At 43.6% G+C, this 18,663-nt stretch overlaps 2 protein-coding genes across 2 annotated transcripts in view; both read left to right on the top strand.

The window, feature by feature from the left end:
• The first annotated feature begins 1,098 nt into the window (after nt 1-1,098).
• On the top strand, nt 1,099-11,619 carry MEIKIN (meiotic kinetochore factor). Its single transcript, XM_084295465.1, has 13 exons — nt 1,099-1,431; nt 2,962-3,049; nt 3,273-3,351; nt 4,232-4,292; nt 5,136-5,282; nt 5,657-5,776; nt 6,013-6,049; nt 7,280-7,341; nt 8,020-8,114; nt 8,481-8,663; nt 9,016-9,096; nt 9,687-10,044; nt 11,397-11,619. The coding sequence occupies exons 1-13, from the start codon at nt 1,269-1,271 to the stop codon at nt 11,438-11,440; spliced, it is 1,518 nt and encodes a 505-aa protein (XP_084151591.1). The 5' UTR covers nt 1,099-1,268; the 3' UTR covers nt 11,441-11,619.
• Nucleotides 11,620-15,514: 3,895 nt separating this feature from the next.
• Nucleotides 15,515-18,663, top strand: part of FNIP1 (folliculin interacting protein 1) — a 64,725-nt gene continuing 61,576 nt past the window's right edge. Inside the window, exon 1 of the mRNA XM_084295301.1 lies at nt 15,515-15,744. Within this exon, the coding sequence (XP_084151427.1) occupies nt 15,656-15,744 (89 nt within the window). The 5' untranslated portion in view covers nt 15,515-15,655. The remainder of the gene's footprint in view (nt 15,745-18,663) is intronic.

Raw genomic sequence — 18,663 nt, 5'->3', positions numbered from 1 at the left:
AAAAGTCAGCTATGGAAACTTTTGTAAAGAATTAAACTGTCACATTTCTCAGAACTGCTCCTAAGATTTTCTCATTGACTGACATACAATAAAATCTCTTTTTTAAAATCTGTTGTTACTCCAGCACTCTGTCCTCTGTATGAAGTAATTCAGAATGTGTGCCTATACGAAACGCGTTGTAAAAAAAAAATAATAAAATAACGACCAAAGGAATATTGGAACCTGAGATTGATTTTAGCAATCGTCTACAAAAAAAAAAAAAATAGTTGCAAAGTCCTCTGAAGATGCAGCAGTCTTTCTGTAATGGTTTCATTTTTTTTTTATTTTAAATCAATAATAATATAACAAAATGTATATGCTTGTTTAATATGAATTGACAATTGGGAATGCATAGTATTTTTTCAGACTATGTGTCTAAAACAATAAACTTTAAAAGCATTCAGTCTCCATTCCAGTTTTTACGTGCAGTTCCATCCTATCCCTTCGCTGCTCACCCAGCAATACCAAGGGATTATTTTATTATTGTGCCTTTATTATTTTATTGTGCCTTGTTAAAGAAGGAACGAGATTCCTCTGCTCTGTAACCACAAGCTGAAGCATCTGGTCTGATCACCAAGGGGAATATGAGGTAAGGATTCTGCCTGCGGGGCATGTCGCCGACCTAAATCCACCTGCAGGTTTGTTAGTCACGGTCAGAGCCCTCAAGCCAAAGCCACCAGACGGAAGAGTGGGACGGGGCGGGAAGTTTCATGGGAAATGGTACTTTTTGGTGATTCACTTTTCGCCAGAAACCAGCGCCTGGCGCTGGCTTTACAGCTGCAGCCTGCCAGCACCTCCCAGCCGGCCGTAGCCTGAGGAACCCAGGGCTGAGCCCAGGGGCGCGCCCAGCCGGGGGCAGCTCCCTTCAGCTTCCATTTCTCCCTCACACCCCCCTGAGCCGTTGATTTCTCCCCCTGCCGGCACAAATCCCCCTCAGGCCCCACGTTTATTGATGCAACGCCCAGGAAAATTCACCCTAACCCGCTCCTCCGCAGCCACCTCAGCCCGGGCGGAGCCGAGCCGGGCGCCCCCCCTGACCCCATACCGAGCACCCCCGGGGGCTGCTGCCCTCACGGAGGGGACCGAGAGGGACCGAGAGGGACCGGGGGGGCTCCGGGCTCCGCGCATGCGACCCGGGCTCCGACTGTCCCAGCCCAACGACGCCCGGGGGCGGTTGGAGGTGGCCGGGTGGCTGTGGAGAGGGCGGCCCCGGTGCTCCCCTGAGGGGAATGGAGCGGTGCCGGAGGCCGGGCGGCGGCAAGGCTCCGAGGAAGAAGCGCTGCTCGTCCCCGCTGCCCGGCGGGGCGGCTGCCCTGAGGCGGCCCGGGCCGCTGCAGCCCTGCCGGCGGCGGCTGTTCGGGAGCGCGGCGCCCCGCGGGCCGCAGCCCGGCTGTAAGCGGCGCCGGCTCCTTCCCCGCCGCCATGGCGGGGGGGGGGCACGGGGTTTGGCCCAAAATTGAGGGTTTTGGGGCAGTTTGGGAGGCAGGTTGGGGCGCTGGGGTCGCTTGGTTTGGGTTTGTTGTGCTCGTTGTGGGCCGAGCAGGTTGGTGCTGCCTCTGCCTCACGGCTTGGGAGGAGCAGGGCAGGAGGCATGGCCCTATGCTCTGTCCTAGCCATTAGTGAGCAATAAAAAGGGGTTTTCTGTTTCGGAAGGGACTTCTTTCTCTATTTTTGGCCAGCGAACCACTTCCTCTGGAGACAGCGTGGCAAAGCCCTTGCCCACCTCTGGAAGGAGGCTTTAAAAATTTGCGTAGAGCTGTTCCTCGAAAGGAGCGGCCTCACAGTAGTGTAGAAGTTTGCCCATCTCCCGTTAGGATTTGGAGGCTTTAAGGAAAAAAATGTGGTCAGAACGGGATTAAAAACTGACTGGAGTCTTGGGACTTGCTAACATAAATGGGGAAGGTCAGTGTGGGATGTCTCCGTGGTCTATGGGTAAGAGTTTAAAGGAGTTTACAGAGTTTAAAGGGTGCAGTGAGCATCGCTTCTGGTCTTGGCCATGCTCTGCTGGCGTGTGCTCGTGGCAGTGTGTGGTTCTCGTACAGCAGGCAGCCACTGGGGTCTGTTTGCTTATACTTGGGTGTATGTGGAAGAAAGAGGGGAAGGGGTGAGTCCTGAGCATACATCGTCCAGCCCTGAAACCCAGGGAGTTTTAGCTGAAGGGCCCTGTGTGGTGCTAGGGCAATGCAGCGCTCAGATGTGTTTCTTAGCATGGAGATGCTTTGTTAACTTGCTGTCCTAAATGTGCGACTCTAGGTAGGCTATTTCGAACTCTAGGCTACTGAAAACAAAACATAAAGGTCTGAAGCCTCTAAACTTAGCTTGAAGATACTAAAATGTGTCTCTGATACGTATCAGAGAATTACAGAATGGCTTGGGTTGGAAGGGACCTCAAAGATCATCTAATTCAACCCCCCTGTCACTGTCAGGGATACCTCCCGCTAGCCCAGGTTGCTCAAAGCCCCATGCAGCCTGGCCTGCTTCTTAAGTAATTTGCTGTTTCTTAAGTAATTTTGTCATCACCTTTGGGTTATATACAGTGAGGACCAATTTTTATGTAGAAGTATGTAGATTATGATGTTACTAATAAACTCCATTTAAAGCCAGTTTAGACTCTAAGTTCTTTTGGGCTTGGTATAGCAAAGGTCACTTCCAAGGTGGTCTGTTTTCCTTTCAATTAACAGATTTCTAAAACACCTGCTGCTGTTTTTTTGGTCTTGTTGATAGGCTGATGAAAAAAAAGCTTGGGTAGAAATAATAAACCAATTCTAGACTTTGCTATATTTGTGAAAAAATAGGGTCAAAAACTGTTGTGAGCATGGACAAGAGAGATTAAGATACTTAAAGGTGTTGTAATTAGAAATATTCAGTTAAATTCTAACATTAAAACTCAAACTGCCAAACTAAATACTTCTCGTTCTCTAGGCCTGAAAGGAAAATCCAGTGTGAAAACCTTACCAAAAATTAAAGAAGGTCTTGAAGCCACCGAAGTGAGCCATTCATCCAACCAAAGGTCTGTTAGAATAAGTTTAAATGCACCATAATTAACGCTACCTAATAATTTATATTGTTTTGCCTCTATGAGATGCCTCTTGGAGATGCACAGTCTGAATTCCTGGCAAACTGATTCTTCTCAGGCTAGTTGTTGACAGCTCATAAACACATTTTTTAGTTTATGTCAGCTTCCTCTAGCTCCATGTATTGAGCTGAACTCTGTTCTGCTTTCTCAAATGCAGCATACAAGTGAATGTCAAAGAAATACCAGGCTTGGAAAAAAATGAGGAGAATATAGAAGACAGCACTGTACTGCCGGAGGTGAGAAAGCTGCTTTGGTATTTACCTAACACTGAAAAGTGACGTTAAATTCTTTCTCTACTCAAGCAGAGCTTCTTGTGAGTTACATACATGCGTGCACACATTTTCCAGCCATAATGTGGTCCTCTAGTTTGGTGGCATTTTCCTGTGGTTTTGCCAGCATAGAAGCTGTTGGTGCTATTGGTAGCATGGCAGAACACCAATGCAAATTGTCTTTGGCAAGCCACTGTTGTGCTATTCCCCACATTTGTATAACTGGAACAAATAATTTTGACTGAGCAGAACTGTTCCAGGACAGTTAATGCTGCAGTTGCATAAAAAATAGGTCATTACATGTGTTTGAACTGAAATCTTCTACAAGGGACTTAAGCAATAGTGATTAAAGTATTTTTCTTCAAAAAAAAAAAAAATTAGCTTTCACTTAGAGTCTGCCAATTTCCACGTCCTGCAAATGTTTCATAGAATAAGTTGTGTAAACCATGTATAGTTGTCTGTGTTTGTAGGACCAGTCTGGGATGCTGAAAACGTGCAGCATGAGTTGTGCCTAACTAAAAATCAAGACAAGGAAAGTCATAACTCCACTGCTCTTACGTATAACTTCAGCTGATGTCAGAATGTCACTGGAATTCTCACCCAGCAAAGCCTGTAGGATCAAATGAATGGGTATTGGGTATGGATTTTAGAACTGTAAGTCAGCTTGCAGATTCATTGATGGCACATGAAAACAGTGCTGCAAATTATGCTCTGAAGAGCGAGTTTAGGCGATAAAGTACCAGACAGGAAGTTTCTTAGCATCTGTTAATGCAGGAATACGTGTAACTGCATTTATTTGTCTATGTCCAGTTTTCTTAAGTTGTTTGTATTGGTCATTTAATTTCAGGAATCTCTGATAAGCAACTTTGAAAGTAGAGACAGTCTGAAAAATGCTGATGTTACTTCGGGTGAGTATGGTGATGCTATGTTTTATTACAGAATACCTTGTATCTGTATAAAACTAAATGTAAAAAATCATCATTGAATTGTAATGGTATTTCTAGAAAAGTATTGGTGTGCTGTTCTTGTATGTTATGAAACAGTAGAGGTGTTGTGATCTTTGGCTAGACTTCTGCCTCTTATTTCAGCATGTGCTTGGTTCACATGACTTGGCTGTAGGCAGCCAAAAAGCACGGGAAATATTCCAAGCAGGTGAGTGTACCTTGTTTTTAAGGTCTTTTGCATGGCCAGCATACTTCTAGCAATTCAAAAAGCTACTGATCTCAAACTTCCTGTGCCTGTGTTTATTTTAAAATCTTCTGAGAGAACTGTCTAGCTTATTCATTAGGAAAAAAGGGGGGAGGAATGGGGAAGAGGCTATTAATATTACCTGCTGAGGGGAAGGCTACAACACCTGAGACTGTCTTGAGTCCAGCCTGGTGAAACCACATGATCTCGGTTTCGTTGTTGACAGAACTACTTGTTGACATGAGTTCTTCAATTTACTCAAACACTCATTTTTAAAAGCTTGTTTCTAAATGGTTCTTCAGAAGATAAATCTGGCTGAGGTTTAACAGAGGCTAAATTCTTCAGGTATTTCTAGTGAGCCTTGGATAAGGAAGGTGTTTTCTGGTAGCTTATGGTAATATAAAACAGGTATCAGGATGTCCTTTGTTTTTAACTGTATTATGAATCAGTATAAAAACATTGAATTGGTAATATTTAACTTGTCACGGGAGTGGAATTTAGCTAAGGAAGTCATGATGGTTTGCACAAGATCTGGAATCCTTTTTTTTTGCCTCTCTCTCCAGATACAGGAATGACTCTTCCCACAGGCGTTTCAACATTTCTCCTGGAGTGTTTAGATACAGATTCAACTGAAGATTATAACACAGGTGCAAGTGAAAGCCTGAACAGTTGTCCATCCCCTGAAACTTTCAGAGATGAGGAAGGTTTAGGTGAGACTTCTGTTTTTTGTTTTTTTTTTTTTTCTGAATTGTTTGATGCCAAAAAAAATCAGGGAACTATCTACAATAGAAAGATTAATGGTTTCTGTTGGTGTGATGCACCAGGACAGATTTTTGCCATGAGCCAAACTGTGCTTAATGTGGAAACTGTACATCTGATCTCCCAATCCAGAGTGAATCGGGACCTGATTTAATTTGAATTGTACTGTAAACTTAAAGTATTTGCTGTTAATACAAGCTGTTTGAAGGTAATGACCAGCTAATAAGGTTGTCTTGCAAATGAGATTTCTGTCAGTTTGGTCAAAATTTTAGTTACTCACTCAATTTTAGTATGGGAAGCTTGCATTTATATCTTCTATGTCCAGGGAGAAGTAATCCTTACTTTGAGGACTTCATTATATACAAGAACTCCACGCTCCTGGACTCCAGCAAAGCAGTGGCCATAGATAAGATACCACAGATCTCAAATCTTTCAGCAATATTAGGTAATTATTTTCTACAATACTAAATAATATATATCCATAAACAAATTTCACTGTAATACAAGTGAAATGTGTATTTATCATTTTATTAAGACATGCCTGAGTAATGGGGAATAGCTTCTTGCTGGAGTTCTACGTTTGCTTTTAATATTTTGCTTTATAACTTACAATTTATTAGCATACACACTGTCTGGCTTGCTTAGCTTTTTCTTTTAAAGTTTAGATTTTGTGTTTTTCAGAACCTGTATTGGAAGATTTTCAAGACCAATACACAAGGTAATCTGCAAAGCAGACTTTTGATGCACCTGAATTCTTAGGTTTTTCCTCTTTTAAATGATATTTTGGACAGTATGAATAAGCATGTGATCCTGCAAACACTTCTGGTGAGTTTCAACTGCCTGTGTCCCCACTAACTTTCAAATTGACGCATTAAGACAAGCAGGTATGAGTTTGCTTTATGGACTTCTCTTTGAGTACTGCAACTGTAGGGAAATTGGTGAAAGAAAACCCAGCACAGGACTTTATGGAAGTGGATGTTTATCTGCATAATCCCTGAATAAGTTGCTTTTATCCACTTGTACTCCATTTGTCAGATTTCATTCAGTTGAAAACACGAGGTGTGTATGCCCAGGTGGTCTGGTCAGGATTACCTGTGAAGTACAGACTGAGAGGAGCACCTGTTATCAGCTCCTTATTTTCAGTGCTTGCTCAGGACAAAATCAGCTTTTTGTAGATCTTTTATTTTCTGTGGGAGTCATTAGCTAACGTGGGGGCCCACCTTTGCTTCAGGATCTTGCTGAGTTCAGCTTTCATAAATCTTAGGCCAGGTTGCTGCCCATTATTTTTGTTTTGTTTGTTTTATTGGGGTTGTATTTTTCCCTAACAGGAACGGTATATGTGATGTGCTGCAACCCTGTTGCTGTCCTCCCATCGTTAGGATGCCAGGTTTTCTTTTGGCAAATCAGCTGTGCTGTGGTTTTATCACAATGCATGGCCTTCTATATGCTGGCTTTGTCACAGTGCCGGCCTTGTGCTTCTGGCATAGACTCACGTTCCTCATATTTGTTTCTTGGAATGATATCCTTTCTTACAACGCTTGTGCTGCTGTTTTCAGTTTTACACACACGCATTTCCATTCATATGTTGTGTAAATGATCTTGATACAATCTTACTGTGTTACACATCTCTACACAACTCAATCTGAATTTTATTGTGATCCTAAGTTTTCCCCTGCATCCTCCTTAAATATGTCCTGTCCTTGCATGTTACAATGCTGAGAACTTTTCTTCAGTGACCGTCTTTTGTAGCTTTTAAATAGCAAGTATCTTCAGAATAAGCTGTTACTTGATGATAGATCATAACCTATCAAGTAACTGTGAAGTGTGTTTAGTAATTTTAAAGACCCCTTTCACTCATTTTGTATTTTCCTGTGATTTCCGTGTATGTTGTTTTATGAACATTAACATTCATCCAGAACAGTTCACTGTTTTTTTTCTCTTCCCCTAGAAAGAGATCATCAAAATGCATTGATAGTTCTTCAGAATTAAGTGTTTCAACTACTCTGGCGGGTGAAGTATCACGAGGTAAGCTCAACGATAGCTAGAAGGGAAAGTGTGAGTTGAAAATCTAATGCAGATAAGACTTGGTTCTAACTAACTTGTTAGGGGATGCCAAAAAATAAAACTGCATTGTTATATTTAATCACCTGTGATGCTCAGTGAAACTTCATTTTCTTATTTAACTTACCCAACAACAAAACTCTCAGAGTCATACTACTTACTTTAACTGAGCTTCTATCAGCCTTCACAAACAGTATGAGGAGTCCCTCCTGTAACTACAGTTCAGAAAGGTGACTGATGCAGTTCTGGCTCTGGCCCAGGCACCACATAATTTTCCTCTGCTTAATTTGGCCTATAATAGCAGCAGAAGTTGCCACTGGCAAAGACTGCTGTGATTATGCAATTCCTCTGCTCCCATAGTATGTGTGTGTAGTAGTAAATAACCACGTGAGCATATAATTAATAAGCAACCTTATTTCCTCAAGGAAAGGGAGAGTAAAGGAGTAAAGCTGCCCTGTTGGGGGGAGGGAGAAAGAATTACGTTGAATAAGAATTATGTTGAAGTAGGTATTTGTATGGGTGGCTTTGGAACAATCCCTATTTAAAAACCATCCTGTAAGACATGGGTTGAAGAGTAGCCGTGGTCTTTGTTTCAAAATTAATTTGTTTGTTGGAAATTTATCACAGGTAAAAAAGCCTGTAAAATTACAACTGCAAGAGAGAGAACTCCAGACCTAAAAACTGGTATGCGCTGTTCTTCACAAATAGGACCGGAAAGAAAGGTGAAAGATGTTCTGTAAAGCAGCTAGGTTGTAACACAAACGACTTGCCTGTTGCTTGTACAGGTGGAAGTCCCCACCTAAAATTGTTGATGTGCATTCAAGTGTAGTTCCCGTGCAAGGAGTGCTTGCAGGCAGTGGCACAGAGTGAGGACATAGCTTGTGGCTTGCCTGTACTTCTGGATAGCTCCAGTAGTGCCCCTGGGCTCGCTGTTTCCCTGGGCTCGCTGTTTTTTCAGACTGATTGTGTCACTGCTACCAACCCAGTTGGGCAGAGCTCAAGTATGACACTAAGATTCTTTTTGTTAGTGCTTACCAGGCTGTAAAGATTTGCTTTAGAACATGAAATATAATCGTTTCGTCCTTTAGCCTGACATTCAGACTGCTGAACCCAAAGGGGTGAAGTGCAAGAGAAATGAAGAGTTTTCTAATCCGTTAGAAGATGATGCATCATCACTCAGTCAGCTTGAATCTGTCCCAGCAAATGTTTCAGCCGAATCAGTGAGGATGCCAGCAGAAGCACTGCCATCCAGACAGACAGATGCTGTAGTGGTAAGTGTTTCCATTGTGCTCTGCTGATGAATAGAGGCGTAAAATTGAAGTGAGAATTCTGAATCATGGCAAAAGTAGCAATTAAATAGGAAAAGTGTTAGGAAGTGGTTTATCCCCTACTTTTAAGGGGAACTCAAAAGTTTTTTTTCTGGGCTGCAATGAACTGGTTCTCTGTCTTAATTTTGGATGAGACAAAAAGCAAACAGCTGGAATTCAGTACTTAAATGCTAAGAACAGTTAGTAATTTTTAATGTAGCTGCTATAAAGCAGTATAGTCTACTAAGGGAATGCTGTAGGAATAATAATGAGTAGACAAGAAATTTGTATTTAATTCTTCTCTGTTTTTGTTTAGCAAATGAACTCTACTGTGCTGATCATGGAGAAAAATAAAGCCATGGAAAACATTGATTATGTTCAGCGTGCAAAGCTAGATGTGAGTGTGTATCCTGCTATACCTTTTTTAGTGATTAAAAACAAAAATCTTAGATTTTTTTTTTTGGATTTTTATGACATCTTCTAATGGAAAAGCAGCACTTAGCCTTACTTGCATTACCTCTTCTTTCCAAAAAAAAAAACTTGCTATTTAAATGCCAGTTTGGGTTCTCTGTCAGTAAAAGTAGTACTACCACTTCTGTCAGTATGGGAGTAGAAGTAATGTCTCTGTTACTTTCATGCCATAGCTCCCAACAAGTCAGCAAACTGTGATTTTTGTAGAAAAGGGGAAACTTTAAATAAAAAGATAAATTTATTTTGCACCAGGTGATTTGGAAGGATTTAAACTGTAGAATTTAATATACTGTTGCAAACAAGCTTCAGTTTATGAGCACTAGATTAACAAATAGAGAAGATTAGGGTTTGTTATAGGCTGAAAACAAAAAGTAGGAGGCTGGAGTCCTAAATCACATTTTTGAAGCAATAGAACATCTTTCGCATGAGCCAACAAATGTTATCTAATTTGAATTGTTGTCTGTTCTTTCATTGGACAGTTATTGCTGCATGTTTTGTATTTTGATGGAGCTATAGCTTAGCTTGTCACCGGCCTCATCAGGGGAAAACTTATTCCTGAATAGCACCTGTCCGTATGTAAATTCAGAAGAAATTGTTTGTGCATCTCTGAGCTCGGAAAAAGAAAATAATCTTCAGAGTCCAGAAGAAAAGAGTTCTAATGTTATGGCACTCCTTAAATCCAGTCTCTACGTGCCAGTGTGTACAATACTATTAAATAGTTGTGTGAATGAAATGTCACGATTTTTTCAGCCTTTGTGTTACGGAAAAGAAATCTGCTCCATTGTGAGAACTTCACCAGGCCACAGGTCTTCCAGGTGTCACCAAATTCCAGTTAACAGAAAACCATTCTGCGTTCCTAAAGGAGTGCCTGAAGGTAATGGAATATTGAATTGATTGACTGTAAATGATAACTATTTGTGTTTAAAGGCTTTTTTAAAAATCTGAATATTTGGAAGAATCACAGCATTAAAGGTTAAAACGCCATGAAAACTTCAAATCCTGACTTAACGCTGTTTACCCACAGTGGTACTTACAAACAAACTACACTAACACTTTCTGCTCATCTTCAAGTTGCTCCTAAACACAACTTTGAGCTTCATTGCTTTGAGCTTCATATGGAGACTCCCTAGAAAAGAAATTAATTTGTTTAGTAAGTTGTTATCCTTTATCTTATTTCTAAGGTGAAGATGTCTGACTTTAGCATTCAGCTCCTGGCAGATTTTATGTCTTTCTTAGCTAAACTGAGCTCTTCAGCATCCACATTTTTCCTCTGGAAGTAGTTCATGTAATAGGCTATGTTTTTCTTTAAAGATTGTCTATGTCTCCCTAAAGGTTTCTGTTCTCTTCTCTGAGACCCTCAGCGCAGGGGGAAGCTCCTTTCTTCACTTCCCAGATTTTTTTAAAACAAGAATGAGAACTGTGTACAGAATTGTCTCATTGCTACCACTGAGTTAAAATTCCCTCCCTTTCTGATCTCTCTTGAAGTTTCTCAGTGCGCCACTGGATGGCATATGTCTTCCTAAATTTGAAACTGTTCTTTACAGACAGTGTCTGCAAGCTGTATTAGTCACGTATGCTGTTTTAATTCAGAGTAGTGATGCTGTATAAGCATAATAGCGTTCAGAAATGCTGAATATGCACAAGTTTTCGATGGAGTTGCAGGTTCCTAGCTCCAGATATTCTCCTGCTTTAACACAGCTTGAGTGTGTGCAGCATCTAGAATGCAGGGAAGTGCTGTAAGTGTGTGTGTTAACTAATGGCCATCATGTGATGCTTCCGCACAGATCAGGGAACTCAGCGTGACAAGGATGTAAGGTCATGTGCCTGAGAGAATTGTGGCAATACTGACCATAGGTCATACTTGGGAGGCGAGTGGATCTTAGAAAGTGTTGTTATCAGAACAGAAGTTGTTCTTTTGTTACTACTTTTCTAGAAGAATCTGGGAGTCAAGAATTAACTTCGACTGTTTAAGGGTGGGGGGATTTCTGTATGCTGGTTCTTTCCATCCCTACTTGAGGAGTCTTTTGGGTGATAACTCTTTTTTCGTTAGGAATGGATGTGTGCTCAAAACTGTTTTTCTCTTCTCACTGGCAACTGACTTAGAAGATTTAGGTTACTCCAAACAAGTAATAAATAAACTTTCTTAAACATTTCAACAGCTTGTCAGAGTAATAAGCTTTCTCTTACACTTGAAAATATCATTTAACTTGTTGTTTTTGTTCCCAGATATTATTACAAGTACCAAAAATTGGATCTGTAAACGCAGATGAGGCTTCTGGGTTTCAGCAGGAGTCAACAGAAGAAGCAAAGGGAGGTGAAACGGAAGTACTAATGAGTAATTAATGGCCATATTTTTTGGCATATACATTATCTGAAACTACTGTTTGCAGTAAGTCTGTAAATCCCTTACTTGTACACTTTAATATTAAATTTTTTGTACAAGCAACTAGATCTTGTTCTGGGCATTGTTCTTTAAAAACTCCATAAAGATGATTCTTCAGTTCATTTAGATTTTTAAAAAGCGTGACTCAAGGACAGCAGACCAAATTGCATTAATGGATCTATTTTTGGCTCTTGTTGTGCCAAGACTTATAGATACATTTTTTTTTAGTGCTATTGGCATTTAAAGATGTGACCTCTACTTGAGATAGGAATACCCAGTTTTGGGGTGCTTACAGCAGTCATTTGTAGCTTACAATTTCTTGGCTCCTGTCCCCATCATGTTCCCAGGTTGCTCTCTACTTCCCTACTTTTCTTTTTTTTTTTTTTTTTTCCATCAAGAAGTAGAGAAAGCACATCTCCCATGATGGCAGTTCTTTATGCTCTTGGCTTAACTTTGTATTGTATCTGCAGGCTGGAACTGCTTTATATCAGGTATCAGTGGACCTGATCCTTTATTTTGTGGTGCAAATTTGGGGCTGATACTGATGGATTTCCACAGTGAAACAATAACTTCATAAGTCTGTTGAGCCTTGTTTGTGTGATGGGAAATCTCAACACTGAATTTATGCTGTGATACCATGTAATTTCTTGGCAGAGAGGTTGATCTGATGCCCTGTGGATAAGGAGCGATACGAGCTGTGGATAAAGGCTCAGAAGGCCTATCTGATAGCCAAAGCTGACCAGCTGCTTGTGTCTTTTTGTAGCTTCAGACTTGTGCAGAGCAAGTAGGTGCCTTACATGAATACAAGAATTCAAAAAAACAACAAAAAAAAAACCACCTTCATAGATGAATTAGATGAATTGTGTCAAGCACTGGCTGGTGGTGTTCTGGATTTTGCAGTTATGCTCGTGCTCCATGGCACATAGGTTAGATTCCCAGTGCTTCCTGTTCAGTTTGTGGATTGTTAATCTGTAGATGTCATTCAGCTATTCTCCACTTGCATTTTCTGCAAGTTAAAGTAATTTGGGTCCCTACAAAGTTCTCACTAACAACACCCCTTGCTCAGGCTCTTTTGTAGAAATAAAGGAAGATTTTTCACGTTTTAAAATAAGTTTATATTTCTAGACACTGTGAAATCTGTTTCTCGGTATTATCATTATAGGTTTAATCTATAAACAAATACAGTATAAATATATTGTATGGCTCAATGTTAAAAACGATGCCATTACATTATTTTTCCTTTAAGCATTAGCGGAGGGAAGTAACTTGCCAGTAACTTGTTGAAGCCCTCTCAGGAAAGCTTCTAATTATCGATATCCTTGTTCTTACAAATGCTAAGCTGCTGATAATTAGGTATGCAAGAATCTAGAGCCCCTAGGAGATGCAGGTTAGCTCCCTGATACAGCTTTAAGGAAAATTAAGTTACGTATCTAATTAGTTGTGATTATGATGATTGTTCAAAGTAAAGGATGATCCAGAATAAAAGAGGTGTCTATTGTAAGGGTTATTCTCAGAGTCGTAGGAAAAAACTTATTTTGTCCCCAAAGCATTTTTAGTTTCTGTTCAGGAAATAGGCTGGCAAACTAATTGGAGAGTGCAAGAGGAAAAAGCAACTCTGTAAATGTGGGGTTGGCTGGAACAGCCTGAAAACTGACGAATTTTGCTTTTGTTTTTTCTTAGTGTAATGGGGTTATGTAGGATGACAGAAATACCATGAACCACGATCTTGTCCTTCCCTTCAGTTACGAAAGTGCTGCTTCTTATTTTCATCTTTTGTCTGACTCTTAGAGAAAGTATAATTAATTGCAAGGCTAGCACTCTGCCCGAGGGAAGGAAATTTTCATCATTTTGAGGCTACGACAATATCCCCTCTTGTTCCCCTTTTCTGAAAGGGTAGGCATTTTCCCATGTTTTGGTTTCAAACTGAAGAATGACTGCATAAAATTTCATTCACAGTGGGAACTGGCTCTTCCATGTTAGTGGATAAAAGTTACGGGTCACAGCCAGCTAATGGATGGTAAGAGCTTATTTATGCAGTGATTCAGGAAAGAAGTCCGCTCGATATCAATAGGGCTGCTCTGTCACAGACCTAGACATGATGAAGTCTTAATGGCTTGAAAGGAATCGCAGTGAGTCAGTTTGTGCAAGAGCTGTGATAGTGCTTTGTCACTGGAAAATCAGCATTGTAGACAAATGTTTCAGAAATGTATTATACAAAAAAACTCTAAGAAGGTTTTCATTAATACTTTTCGGTTACTTTTGATCCAAATGGTACTTATGGGAGACAAAGTGCTTGGAGATGATGAAGGATGGTTCTTCTCCTTCACTGAAATGCTACAGGATACGTGTGCCTGCTGTCAGAGTGTAAAGCCCTTACACACAAGAGGCTCCATATCTTGGTCCATAATCTTTTAAATACAGGCCAGACCTGATGCCCAAGGCTATGCAGACTGGACAGATAAATAGAAATTAATGTTTTTTGTGTAGGCATAATGATTTATCTGTGGGGAGGTTTTTACAGGAAAATGGATGGTTAATCATATTCATCTCATTTTCTCTTACTGTCCATCATCTCTGCTACCTTGATGAAGGTATGTTAACCAAGCCTCAGAATCCCTTGCTGTTAATTTAGGAGCTTTGGGAACAGATTAATATTTTAAAGGGACGCTGTCAACTTGAATTTTAATGCACTTGAGATTAGCTCTGTCTTCAATGCTGTAAATTATGGAACTGTTGAAAGCTCAGTTGCATTTCCTGGCCAAATTCTTTGATTTTGTATTATTCCCTACTTGAAGGGTTTATTTGAAACTGTATTTCTGTGCTGACTTTGAAGGTATTATATTCTTTCACCATGTGAAAGCCTGAAGATCAATCGTCTGTGTATCTGCAGCAGGCAGGTGTATCCTGCATACAGAGCACAGGGGAAAAGATGCATCTGAACGTTAATTCCTAGTTTCTGTTATAATCATCATCAACTTCTAGCAGGTGAGAAGCCCGAGTTCCTCCAGGTGGCTGGTTACATCTATCTATAGAGTGATCCCCTGCACGTGTTAACCACTAAACTATCCTCGTTTAAAAGTGTTTTAATTTAATGTTACATCATACGCTGCCTTAGAAAATGGAATTAAACTAGGGGAAAGCAATGAATCGCTTCTGTTTACCCAGTTCTTAATTAATTAACTTTCTGCTGGTCTTGTGTCTACAGAGGGAGACAGTGAAGGAGACTGTTAACTGTACCCAGTGTTGCCATTTTCGTTTAAAGCTGTATTAATAAACAGTTCTGCAAAAAAAAACAAATAATTTAAAAAAATCTGCAGTTCCTTTTGATTTTATAGAAGCTAATGAACTTTTGTGGGGGCTTATAGGTGTTCTGGAGCCAGCCGCAGCGCACCGCGTCCCCGGGGCCGTTCTGCAGCCCAGCCGGCTGTTGTGTTTGTTATGATGGCTTCCTCTGCATGCAAATGCCTGCGGGCCGCCTTCCTGCCCGGCGCTTTGACTCGGGGAGGGCTGGGGCTGGGGCTGGGGCTGCGGGAAGGGAGAAGCGGCTGCGAGCTGCCCCCAGCCGGGCGAGAAGAAAAAGGGGCAGAAACCGCGTTTGTGGGGCAGCTGCAGGTCCAAAACCGGGGGTCGCGCAGCTCCAGGTTTTAAGGGAGAAGAGGGAAAGGCAGGGAAGCCTCAGCGGGGCTGCGAGAGGCTCTGAAGCGGGGCTCCGACCGCCTCTCCCCGGGCAGGAGGCAGCGGGGCCGCTCCTCGCCCTGCTCCCGGCGGATCCCCGGGGCTCTCCCCACACACACACACACCCAACCCCGGCCGGGGGCTCCGCGTTCCCTTCGCCTCGCTGGGCGCTGCCGCCGGGCTCGGGGGGCCGCGGCTCCTTCCCCGTCCCGCCCCTGTTGGCCGCGGCGGGTGACTAATGGCCGTCATATGACTGTGACACCGAATGGAGGCGGGCGGGCGGAACCAGGCGCCGGGAGGGGACGGAGCTCGGCGCAGCTCGGCGGCGGCGGCGGCGTTGGGCGGTGTTGGGGGCAGCGGCAGCAGCAGCGGCAGCGGGCGGTGGCGGTGGCGACGGCGACGACGGCCGGGGGGCAGCGGCCCCAAGATGCCGCCCACCCTGTTCCAGAAGCTCTTCAACAAGAAGCACGGGCTCGTCTCCCCCGCCAGGGACGCGAGGGACGATTGCGTCTTCAGGTGAGAGGGCCGGGGCTTCCCCCCCCCCCCTACCCACCCACCTCACCCACAGCCCTGAACTTCTGCACCCGCTGAGGAAGAGGAGGAGGAGGAGGGGAGGAAGAAGGGCGGCAGCGCCCCTTCCCCCGCAGCCCTCTCCGGGCCCCTCCTGGCGCCGCTTCCCCTCAGCCTCGCCCCGGGGCTCGGTCCCTCAACGCCGGGGGCTGGAGCCCCCCCAGACCCCGCTGTGAGGCCCCCGGGGTCGCTGTGGGGCCCCGGGGGATGCTCGGGGCTCTCGGGGGTGGAGGCGAGGAGGCGGCCATGCCGCTTGTCACGGGCTCGTGATCCGCAGGGAGCAGCCTTCAAAAAGGGGGGCAAGGAGGGGAGGGCTCGGAAACGCCGAGTTTGCCCCCGCAGCCGAGCCGAAATTGGGGTTTACCCGCGGGGTTTGTCGCGATCTAACCGCAGCGCGACTGGATCCACCGAAAGGTGCCAAGCACGACACTGGCAGGCGTTAAAAAAGGGAATATTTTCTCCAGGAGAGCCCGTCCCGAGCCCCAGGGGCTGCTCGGGGGCTGCCCCCGTCTCAGCATCCTGCGCCTTGGTGGCCTCGCTGGGGACACACTGGGCTCTGGGGGTCCCCCCAAATTCCTGCTGTGCAGGGGGACGTTTCCCTCGGCACCCCTGCGCCGGGGCCTAGACATCGCCCAGGGCTGGGTGCGGAGGTGAGGGTAGGGACGGGAGCGTTTTGCGGCTGCGAAACGAGGTGCTGCTGTTGCCCAGCCAGATAATTGCTCCGCTGGAAGGCGACGCGGTCCCAGGCTTGGCTGGAGTGGCCAAAAAGGTAGCCTGCAAAATCGTTTAAAAGTGCAAAGTTTGCAACTCGAATGCAAATCAAACGCGCTTCGCTACTAAGAGTTGCGAGCTTCTTGAAAGTCTTCTGCCAATGTCATAAAGCACTCCTCCAGCTCGTCCTGACATTTCTTACCCAACAAGCTCAGAAACGACCAGCCCTTGGGTTGCCCTGTAAGGGGAGATACCTGGCTGACGCGCTCAGCTTGCGTGGTGGCATGTTTAAGTGCCCTGGTAGAATTTCAGACAGCAGTTCAGGTGGTCAGGAGCATAACTTCAGTATCCGAGGCATCCCGCTGTCGACGGGTCCGCGGTGTCCTCACACAGGCAGGCAACGTGGCTGGATGCTGCCTGAGGTCTGGTGCAGCGTGCCTTCCACAGACACTGGTCACAGCTGCTCCTGTGCCTCCCTGCCACTTACTGGAAGGTGGTCCCATTTTCTTTTTTTTTTTTTGTAGTATTTTTTAAGAGACAAAACTTCACAATTGCGTCCATGTCATCCAATTTTTGAAACCAGCTTAATACTTGGCTCAGGACCCTTGATGGGGAGGGTCGCTAGGGCTGGTCTCTGTAACTGCCGTGCCTTTTCCACCCTGTTAAGACTTCTGGTAAGGATGAATTTGCGTGGAGACTGGCGGTTAATTCAACAGCTGCAATGCAGACCCTGGGGCAGAAGTGTGGGGATCACGCCTGTGTTGAAAGAAGCGAAAGTGAGTACTCTGCAAGGAGGCGGCTCTTCTTCCCTCTCAACAAGCATCGTTCTGTGCCAAACTGGATGTGAATTTTCAGAAAGATATGTCACGCCGTCTGCCTTACCCTCCTCCGCCTGCGTAGAGCCGTTTCTCTTTGTGATGTGATCTGTCAACCAGTAACCAGCGAATTTGCAGTTGTTAGTTATTTTTTGGCAGACCTGTGTAAAATCCCAAGAGGAGGCTGAAGGTTCTGCTGGCGGAGACTGGGGGGTGTGCGAGACCTGGCTCTTTCTTACGAGGGCCAAGTATTATATTTCGAGGACTAATACAGATGCCCTCTAGGCATGGTGCCTAATGGCTTCTTTTGTTTTCCAAATGGGGATAAGTCTGGAGTTAATCCTCACTATATATGGCCTTATCAGTTACTGGTGAAACTTTTGGATAATGCACAAAACACAGACCATTACTTAGTACGGCTGTGAATTTAGAGACTGCAAACAAGTGCTCTGGATTTTTAGTCTGTTTCCAGCAAACATGAGGGCAACACTCTCATCAGTTTCAGTAATACAAAATTGTGTTCATAGATTATTATTGCTTATGTTCTAAATAACAAAACTTTTTTTTTTCCAAATATTGTGAACTCTGTTATTGTTGTTTGCCTTCACTGTGAAAGCGTGGTCCTTTTATTGAGGAGGCTGTAGAACACCCATAAAAAACACAAATTCACTTAATATATTTAGAGATATGTTTAATATGTTTAAAAGTCTAGCTACTTTGGCAATGATATCAGTATAACAAAACATATCAGGATGATTTTGATGCTTATTCTTTTTTTTTTTTGGTCTGTGAATATACTTTGCATTTCATTCAAGCTTATTGTGAAAATTTACTAGGGCATAAATTCTACTTATCTGAGCTTACGTTATTTCAAAAATAACATAATGCTTTTCAGGCGTGAAGTATTTTCTTTAGTATTTTTTTTCCTGCCTAGAATCTTTCTGTCTGCTCTGGGTGCTGAGAGTGAGTCCAGCCAAACCAGAGGTCCTTCAGAGCTAGGTGCTGGAGCAGTTAACAGCTCTGGGATGGGACCAGTGAGTTAGCAGCTGTAAAGCATTTGCTGATGTCCCAGTTTGTCTTCTTTTCTCCCCACATACAGGAGCCATTTATGTTATGGAAGCACTGTCAGGAAGTCACGACAGATCCACTACATGTTGGTAGTTCAGCCCTGCAGCTTGGCTGAGGACAGTTGGCAGGCTGGGTCCTTACACTGAAATGTCTCTGCACAGCGAGGCATTCACAGGAAGAGCAAAAACATTCAAAGTTTTAATAGTAAAATCTGTTTACAAGGAACACCTGCAAGTGTTCTAGAGAAGAGACAACCCCTTAAGCTGTAAGG

This window comes from Netta rufina (assembly GCF_964035555.1).
Source record: "Netta rufina genome assembly, chromosome: 14".
NCBI lineage: Eukaryota > Metazoa > Chordata > Aves > Anseriformes > Anatidae > Netta > Netta rufina.
This window is presented reverse-complemented; position numbering and strand designations above follow the sequence as displayed.